The 10,130-nt window shown below is 41.9% G+C and overlaps 1 protein-coding gene across 1 annotated transcript in view; it reads left to right on the top strand.

The window, feature by feature from the left end:
• The window catches only part of LOC103804102 (multiple epidermal growth factor-like domains protein 6), a 182,099-nt gene extending 172,470 nt beyond the window's left edge, over positions 1-9,629 (top strand). The window contains 10 exon segments of the mRNA XM_009076696.1: positions 1,207-1,335; positions 2,189-2,314; positions 2,761-2,889; positions 5,184-5,312; positions 5,609-5,737; positions 6,376-6,501; positions 8,790-8,838; positions 8,840-8,959; positions 8,961-9,124; positions 9,550-9,629. Coding sequence (XP_009074944.1) covers positions 1,207-1,335; positions 2,189-2,314; positions 2,761-2,889; positions 5,184-5,312; positions 5,609-5,737; positions 6,376-6,501; positions 8,790-8,838; positions 8,840-8,959; positions 8,961-9,124; positions 9,550-9,629 — 1,181 coding nt within the window.
• Positions 9,630-10,130: the final 501 nt, after the last annotated feature.

Raw genomic sequence — 10,130 nt, 5'->3', positions numbered from 1 at the left:
AGTTCCGGACTCCATCATTCTAAAGAGCATCTTGAAGACATGAGCTAAGCGTGACATATGCATTCATCTTCCTGATCTTTTATTCACTATTTGCTGTCCAAAAGAAACCAGAAATACTTGCTGCTACCTGGAAAACCTCTTCATGGATAGCTTGTTGCCATGTAATGCTGGGTCAGCAATCCATCCAGGTTTAATGATTCCTCTGGTTATTACAAAATACATCTGCTTTGTCTTTTTCCTTAGAGAATTTTCTGTCTTTGCATTGAAACAATCTTTATCCTGTATCTATCTCCTGAGAAGGTGTCTTCTGAAACTCCATATTACTGGCATGTGTGCATTTTCATGGTCTTCTATCCACAGCCCACTAGATGTGCTAGAGCAATCACAGAATGCTATTACTGGCATGTGTGCATTTTCATGGTCTTCTATCCACAGCCCACTAGATGTGCCAGAGCAATCACAGAATGCTTGGGATTGGAAGGAACCTTAAAGATCATCTCATTCCAACCCCCCTGTCATGGGCAGGGGCACCTTCCACTAGACCAGATTGGTCCAAACCCCATCCAACCTGGCCTTTAACACTTCCAGGGCTGGGGCAGCCACTTACAGGCAACCACAGCTCCAGTTTGCAGGGAATGAGTAGTTTATAGAGGAGGAAGGAAGTTTATAGAGGAAACAAACCTTCTCCAACTTAAACATTTTTGAAAGACATGACCTGCCCCAGTACCCATAAAATGACTGCTAAAATGGGCAGAGATGACTCATGGCTTCTCACCATCTTGGACAAACCAGGCTGCTGCTGCCCAAAGGAAGAGGCAGTGGGGCCCCAGCTCTACATCTTTGCCATAGGAGGGAAAGGGGGAACAGGTTGATTTGGAGCAAAATCCAAGGGGAAACCTCTGAAGAGCTGGGCTTGATTTTTTTGCTACTGTCATGTATGAGGAATGTGAGGCACACACAGCCAGGAGCAGTCAGTACAGCTTCAGGGGTTTGACACTAAAAGTCAGCACTGCCCCAAGGAGCATATTGCCCAAAGCCATTGCATTGCCATCTGCACATCCGTTCCTACCCTTGGCCCTCAAAAAGTCAATAGAGTTAGGAAATGAAAATCTAATATTGGTTAAAAGCAACAAAGTGCTTATGACATGAAATTCAATGGATCCAGTAGTAACACAGCCTAATTGCTATTTTGTTCTTTTAAAACAGGGTGCCCAAAAGGTACTTATGGTTCAAACTGCCAAAATCCCTGTAAATGTATGAACGGAGGCCACTGCGACCCTGTGTCAGGAACGTGTGATTGCGTGCCTGGTTTCATTGGAGCTGACTGTAGTAAAAGTAAGCCAACATTCATGTTCTGCTTTGTCAAAACACAGAAGAGAGTAATCTGCATAAGAGCTTGTTAGTAGAAAAACAGACAGATCCCAGCTACCTCTTCCTTGAATTGTAAATCAGGATTCCAGCTTTGTAAAAAATCTCTTGCAAAATATTTTTCCTCTCTTCTGCATGCATAGAAGCAAGGAGAGACAGCCCAGGATTACAACCTGCTTGCCCAAATTTATTTCTAGAGCCAGCTCAGCATGACTTGCTCAAGTTCTTTCTTCCTGTCCAAAATTTCGAGGTTGGGAAATTATCTCAATATTTTGCTTCACGCTATGGTGCCATTAGTTTCAATAAATGGGAAAAAGATCAAGTTTTGTCATGGCAAAACTGGTAAAGACTCCATGGCAACCCTACTGTTACTTTTCTGTTTCAGAGCCAAATGGTGTGTCTGAATTTCTATGCTATTTCCAAAGCTCTGATCTCTTAGAAGCTCTCTAATGCTTATTCACAGAAAGGCAATGTTTGAATGCTCAGTAGCTTTGCTCTTCAGTATAGGACAGCATCAATATTAAAGAAGAAGAGATGTTTTTACCCAGAAGGATGAGCAGCTGATATTTCAGTTGTACACTCACTTTTTTGGTAGAAAACCTACTAAATGTTCTATGTGAAACCATGGATTATATTTATAACCTCAAGTCTCAGAGGATGAAACTGTCATGTCTTTGGATGGGCTTTGGTTTCATAGCTGTTGTTTTGAAGCAGGTGGAGTAAAAATGAAGCAAACTCTACCTGTAAGATCGTGTCTACGTTAAAAAAGAACTGGCATTGGATACACAGGGTGTTTAACAAAAGGCTGTGTTTCCTTCAGCTTGCCCTGAAAACCGATATGGGAAGGACTGCGCCCAGTTCTGTGCCTGTGGTAAAGGTCAGTGTGACCCACGGACTGGCAAATGCACCTGTCCTCCTGGCCAAATGGGACCTGGCTGTCAGCAAGGTAACAAAGCAGGACCTGAGGTCATCTCATCAGTTTGTGACACAATTAAAACACCTAGCAAATAAAACTCAGTGCCAAACATTGTTTAGAGCTGCATTTCCCAGAGCCTTTGCTTGATAACATTGCAGTTTGGTGTACTCGGCCCCTGTCCCTCTCTGCTCCATCACCCTGCCTTATCCTGTCCATATCTCCCCACTTCACTCTGCCAACCTCAATATCAGTGCACTGAGATCTCCATGAAGCTGAGGAGATATGGCAAGACAGAGTGTTTGATTGAAACTGCTAATAATCATGGAGCAGTGTCCCACCTCTCTCAGGAGACACCAGCCACTTGATGTCTCTTGAGATACTCTGTGGGGAGCATGTGTTTGTACTTATTCCCTGTCAGCTTCATCCTTTTTTTGGGATGCTAATTTTTTTTTCCAAACTTTGTTAATTCTCTATAGTGTGTCCCCAGGGACAATATGGCCCCAACTGCCACCTGACATGTACCTGTCAGAACGGTGGCATCTGTGACCACATGGATGGCAACTGCACCTGCGGGCTGGGCTGGACAGGAAGATCCTGTGAGAAAGGTGATTTTCTGCTTTGATGACAGTGGATATGTACATTCAAGCAGGGATTTGCAGTGTCCCAAGACAGGCACAAAAGGGGAGAGTTTTTGCTTAAGTAGACTCCATCACCACTACATTCACCTCTGTAGCTTCTCTCACACGGATCTGCCTGTAGTTAGAGCTTTAAGTCTTTTCTCAGAGACTGTTTCATTGTGAGTCATGCTTGTAACTCTTATAAATTCCTGTGCATGGACTTTCATTTCTTCTCCTGTCCAACCTTTGTGTTCTTTTGTTCATGGGAACGTTGTTTTATGTCTTATTTCATGTGGTACTCTGAGCAGCAGAAACCTATGTCTCCCTTCTCTCTTGTGTTCTCTCCTTTTATTCTCTTCCCTTTGACACTGGGCTGCCGATGAACTTCCCATGTATTGACTTCCCAGATGTTGTGACAGCATCTGTCCAAAGCAATTGAGATTGGTCCACTATGTTGCCCTCACTTTATCATGACAGCTCTGCCTTATGCAAGACAAGGCACACTAACAGAATAAGCTCGGTTTTTGCTCCAGAAATCCTCCTGCCAGCCCAGAGTAGAGTCTTCCCACATCTGTCCTTCTGTCCATCTCCCAAAAATGATTCTGTATTTCTGTGTTCCCATTTCTATGTGTCAATAAGATATATCTGTATAGTTACAGACTTAAATGTTAGGGAAACTATGAGTTTACTGGTAGGAAATATAAAGAGTTAGTTCCAAGTTCACATTCAAGACAAATGTCATCACTAGATCACCATGGCCATGGGTCAACCTACCCAGCATACTTCCAGGTCCTCATTTAGAGCCTTTCTCTCCCTGACACCTGTAGAATATGCACCTCAAACTCCATGCATACCTTTACCAAGAACTGGTTGTTACAGTGGAGTGTCCTTATAGAAAAGTGTCCTTAATGTCACTTTAGCAACATTCTTAGATTTGATTGTTTCACTTTGCACCTGAGAAGACTCAGAAACTCACTTCGTGCACTTGCACGTGCAGAGGAGGAACAGGGAGAAAAGGAAAGACTCTTAACTACATGAAGCTACTCACGGTGCAAATACTGTGAGTATTCAGTGGACAGTGGATATTGACTGTGGACAGGCACTAAAAAACTTACAGTTAGCAAATGACTGGCTAACCTTTCACTGTGTAGGGCACCTTGTTCATCTCTATTTGTCTGTTCCTTGAAATCTCTGTAGTCACCCACAGCCTGCATTGGGGTTGCCAGCCTCAGTAGGGTGATGCAGGTGTCACCGCATGGAGCAGTGGATTGTGTGTGTATCTTACAGATAAAACATCTCTGGAGTGGAGCACAGGGGGTAGACACGCACATGTTGTATAAGGGACTGTGTGTTGTATCACTAGAAAGAGCTTCACTGTTTATCTTTTGACAGGCATAGCCAAATTATTGGAAAATTGAGTAATGTGGTTTTGAATGGAAATCAAAGACAGCTAATGAGGCATCCTTTAATAGTGATTAGATATGATGTTCTTGAAAGATCTTGTCTGGCATTTGCAGAGTTGTGAATCTTGATTATTTGGACAGCCACACTCATTTCAGTTCGTCGGCCCAAATTCAAATTATCACAGCAGTGGGAAGTTAACTCCTGCAGAAATGATGCTGAGGTTAATTACATTGGCACAGTCCCTTTTGCGTGACTTGGCTTTCAGTAATTTGAAACATGTTTAGTTCTGTATAAGCAGATATCTCATTATACATGGAAAGTCTGTTGCTATGTGTGAAAAAGATCTTCCTAGTTTTATTAGGAATTGGAATAGTGTGAACTCCAATGATAACACAGAGGAGGAAAAGCTTCATGTTTTCTTTCACACTCTCTAAGTGCCTAAAAGAAAATATTGCTGTAGATAAAGAAAAAAAAAAGATACCATTTATGCCATTCACTACATGGCTTTACAACACATGGTGTGGGTTCAACATTGAGAATGTGAAGAGACAAATGGAAAAAGGCAGACTATAAAAAGTACGGGAAAATTGCTGTTCAAACCTATATAATGTAAAAACATTTCTCATCAAGGTATGCAAGTACATCGTAGTTGTGCAGAAATTCTGTGTCTTCATAACAAATACCCTCACATCTGCAAGTTATTTGGTGGGCATCATCTATATGATGCTGGATAGATATGTGTATGCTATAAATATATGTATGTATAGATATATGTGCGCTATATATATAGCTATACAGTCTCTCTCATGAGCTTTTCTGGGTGAGGTCAGTGATTGGTTTTTTCTTTGTCTGTTTTTCTGTCCATGTCCTGCCAGCAGAATGTCTCCCAGGGAAGTATGGGTCTGGCTGCACCTTGAACTGCTCATGCCAGCACAATGGCACCTGTGACAGGTTCACAGGCTGCTGCAGGTGCCCTGAGGGTTACTATGGCCACTCCTGTGAGCACAGTAAGTGGGGACACTCATGGTAATGGTGACAAGATATGGGGCTTCAGGGTAGTCAAGAAACACCTGACTCGTTCAATTCAAATGTTTGGTGTGTCCCAGATCACCCAACAGCTTCCAGACCTTGCATATCTCTGATTCTGGGTTGTACATGTTTAAAAGCACATGACATTATTAGATTTAAGGGTCAATATCATTTTTGTTGGCTCCCAGGGAATGTAGCTGAGAATACAGAGGATTTCAGTGAGGTGTATGATTTTCTTCATGAACCTTATTCACTTTATACTTTAATTTTTCAGAGTGCCCCCTTGGATTTTATGGGCTGGGCTGTCTTCACACCTGTGCCTGTAAAAACGGAGCTAGCTGTGATGCAGTGACAGGACAGTGCATTTGTCCTTTGGGTTATCATGGTGTCCACTGTGAAAAAGGTACTGGTAGCCTCTGATGTGAAAAAAAAAAGCGAACAAAAAAGCTCAAACCAAAATAGAAATAAAAAAGGCAAATATTTGTTTGTTGAGAGCAACTCTTTCCATATTTTGAGCTTTATGAATATCCTGAAACATTGAATTTGGGGCAGATTTCCTGTTCTATAGCTGGGTGTTCTCATTCTCTTAGAAATTAACTAATCTGGTTCCGATTAATACAGTGAAAATCCTGGTCTCCATGATGTCTTGCAGCAATGAGTTCCACATGTTGTTTATTAAAAATAAGTCCCTTTTACTGATTCTAAATTTGCTTCTAAAACTCCAAATAAGATTATTAAATAGGTGTATGTCAGACCTGTTGAGTGTTACGGAATGGTCTTCTAGAGAGTTCTAATTAGAAATGAAAGTAAGTGCCAGTTACATTTCTGGGACAGATTTACAGATACCTTTGATAGGTTAGATTAGATGAACCCAACATAAGGAGAGCTCCTATAAGTATATTCTTCATTAAACTTGGCATTTACACTAGCTTCAGCAGAGAGTTTATGAGCTTTCCTCTGGGACATCCTGGGAAAACTGCTCTGGCTTTAATGTACATCTTGCCATTCAAACATGCATCTGAAAAGTTCTTTTGGTGTCAGGCTGTGACAGGGGCTGGTTTGGTGAGATGTGCCAGCATCAGTGCAACTGTGGAGATGTTCCTTGTGATCCAGAGACTGGGAAGTGCCTTTGCCCACCTGGGAAGACTGGAGACAAATGTGACATTGGTAAGGGTAATATTTTTAAAGGCTGGACTGTGTATAGTTAAACCACTATGACCTGTTGGTCTGAGTGTAATTGTAAAAGGACATTTGTTGGTGTTCAAAACCACATTGTTTGTAGCAAATTGCTCTTATGGGTTATCAACACCTTTATCAACAGGCTGTACCTCTTGATTTAATCAATATTTAAATTGATATACTGATAGGAGAACTGTTCACGGGTCAGCTGTAAAATGTCATTTGCCTTGAGTTTTGGAGAGCACAGGATGGTAAAGAATAGACCAAGGAGTTTTGCAAATGTAGTGAGGAAGACTCTAGAGGATGCAGATGGGTACCAAGGACTCCAATTTCCATGTGTTTTGCCACATGGACATTTGTGGCCCTTTTCAGACCAGTGTAAAAGTATGTCCAGCTCCAGGTTTGCTTTCCCTGGAAGCAGGATGGAATCCCTGCAGTTGAGGGTAGTTGTGCTGCAGCGGCCACGTCTGCCTCTAGGCTTCAGCAACAGGGCAGGAATGTTTAATCCAGATAAAATTCCTTCATTTGCATCACAAGCACTTGGGCTGTGTGTTTGGGAAATGCTTGACCCACAAGAGCAGAATTATTTTGTAACAAGAGTATAAAAATAGGTGACAAAATAGGTAGGGAAAACCAGTCCCACTGCCCTGATGGGATGAGTACAGGGTTGAGTGGCAGCAGTGGTGGGCAAGATTCCTGGCCCAGGGAGAGGTGTCCCTGCCCATGGCAAAGGGATTGAACTTGATGATCTGTAAGGTCCTTTCCAACCCAAACCTTTCTAGGATTCTATGATTTTATTATTATGATGGAGTAGATTTAGGGTGATTGCTGGAATATAAGGAATTGCACTGGTTTAAATGAGTGTAAGAAGAGATTTGTGATCCTAATGCTGTAGGAGGCAAGATAAATGGTGTGAACATCCATGCACTGCTATCGAGGAACCATAATCCTCCTGAGCCCCCAAAACAGTGGGGGAATATTATGTCTGCTTTTGTTCTAGGATAGGGCAGGAAATAGATTTAAACAGATTGTTATTAATGCAAAGTATTTGCTGCAAGTTTAAGTGCTAGTGCAACCTGCAAAACTGAAATGGAAAATGATTTGTGTCTCTCTGTCCTGTGGTCAGAAAATGAAGCCACCCAGTCTGCAGTGTTGTTCCAATGGGGAACATCAGCCACCCTTGCAGTCACACAGCACTGGGCATCCACAGGCCTTTCCAGGGAAATTTTAGGCAGAAGTGGAACGCAAGGGGGAAGCTCAGCACCAAAAATGGGACCTGAGGTTTTGCTTCTTGCAAACTCTGCGAGTCATTTTTATTTTTCTTAAATCAGCTAGGGTAGCCCCCACCCATGAAAAGCTGTTATGGGGTAGGTTTTATTTGCATTTTTATTTTCAATTAGGCTCAGTTCATCTGTGATATAACTGTGAGCAGCTGTGACTGTGCAGCAGCCATAAAGATAAAAGGCCTGATTTTAATTTGAACTCTGGTAAAGCACCCATTAAAAAGGCAAAATGTTAATTAAAAAAAAAAAAAAGAGAGAGAGAGAATATAACAGACTTTTATGGGCGTTCTTTTTCTGTAGTAAATTAACATTGCAGACTTTCAAACAGATGTCTTAAATACACATTGTTATTAACATGAAAATGTGGTATTACATAAATTAAAATCAGGTCCAGAGGTGTTTGAGGAGACCTTTTCTCATAACATTTCCTAATTGAAAAGGCCAAGCTCAGAGCACATGGGGCGGGTTCTCTCACGTGCTGGGGCTGCAGCTGATGTGGGGCTCAGCAGCACTTTATTTATCCAAGGGTGCTCGTGTGAGAAAGAAAATGCCCTGGTTACTCACAGGATTTTCCAGTGAGGTGAGGGAGAGAGGGCTATTGTTTGCAGTGTATTTTGCACCCTTCCTTATGACCTGCTGCTCACTTTCCCTTCATGCCTGTACTCTGATGCATAAAAAAGTTGCCATGAGGATTTACCAGCCTAGGTATGAAATATATTTGTATTTGGAAGTGAGATTTTTTGCAAGTTTAATTTGCCAGGAGGCAGCAGAATTGTACAATTGGAGCAAGACATAAGAATATATATAAAACGGATTAATTTTCAATTTGACATTCTTTGAGTGAAGGCTCTTGGCTGGCGCACACTAACAGCTAAGCCATGCAGAAAGGAGAGGGGCAGGAGATAGTGTGGATCCAGAATGCTGACAGTAACTTTCCTGAGCAGATCCCAAGATGTTTTCTGTTGGGCTGTCAACCCCTATTTTTTACACCAGTAATGATTTCCATTCTGGGAACTTCTTTAGGACAGCTGGGCTGCAGTTTGGGCATGTGGTAGACGAAACTTGAAGACTGCAGTGCTTTCCAAAATGTCATGTTTTAATGTTAACAGATGTAGGTGTCTAAGTAGCTTCCTGATCCCAGAGAACAGGGAGACTACTAGGAAGCATTCATCCTCTTCCAAACACTTCTGTCCTTCCAGAATGCAGGTCAGACCGGTACGGCCCCGACTGCTCCCTGCGATGCCAGTGTGCCAGCAAATCCCAGTGCAATCCATACAACGGGAACTGCATCTGCCCAGCCAAGTGGATGGGGCCAACCTGCAGAGAAGGTAATGCAAACTGGAGATGTGCAGCCTTGCTTAGTAGAAGAAATCAGGTGTTGCTCGTGGTGGTGGTTGGTGGAGCGTTTGGACAGGAGTATCAACCCATTTGATTATTTAGATAATTTCTTAATGTGGTATAGTACTGAGTGAAAGTTTCCTCCCCCTTGTAGTCAAATCACAACTGGTTTGATGGTGATACCATGCAATTCTATCTTTAGCTTTGGAAACACTTTGGGGAGCTTCTCTTTGGGAGGTGTTTTACTGTTTTGCCTGCTCTCTGCCTCTGTGAGGAGGCTGGTGTAACTCCCTCCTCTACATTCTCTTCAAGGCTACCATTTATTGAATTACTTAAGTGTAAATTGTATAATCTATATAATACTTCAGTATTATGTTATATAGACCTGAAACCATGTTTCTACTTAATTCTCTAGGTGGCCCTCCAAAGCTTCCTTTTTATGAAGAACAAACTCAAGAAAGAGGGAGTATTTTTCCAAGAGCTCTACAACAGTAACATTTGGACTAATAAATGAACTGTTTTATATGCACAGACGGTATTTGAATTTGGATATGAAAGCAGCTATTCAATTCAGCTTGAATTGTACTGAAGTATTCACACTTCTTATGGAAGACTACAGAGGCCATTTAGTAGCTGGATCCCTTTAAAAAGTTGAATCTGTTTCATGTACTTATTCCTAGCCTCTTGCCCTTCCATTAATCTGCTCTGGACATTCTTCCTGATATTAATATAATTCATTGTTTGAAAGCTTGGACATGTTTTTAATCAGACCAGCTCCAAAGAGTATCAGGATAAGCAGTGTGTAACACATCAATGTGCAGTGAGCCACACCACGTATCAGGGACTTGCTAAACCCACTTGACAAACAGCACAAAGTTTAACGAGTGTTTCACAGATATGAAGCCAATATGGATTTACTGCAAAATCACATTGCACAGAAACTAGTGGGATTCACCAAATTAATTCCTCTTTGAACAACCTTGTGTGTTCTGAGAA

The sequence above is a fragment of the Acanthisitta chloris genome, unplaced genomic scaffold (genome assembly GCF_000695815.1).
Source record: "Acanthisitta chloris isolate BGI_N310 unplaced genomic scaffold, ASM69581v1 scaffold15406, whole genome shotgun sequence".
NCBI classification, from domain to species: domain Eukaryota; kingdom Metazoa; phylum Chordata; class Aves; order Passeriformes; family Acanthisittidae; genus Acanthisitta; species Acanthisitta chloris.
This window is presented reverse-complemented; position numbering and strand designations above follow the sequence as displayed.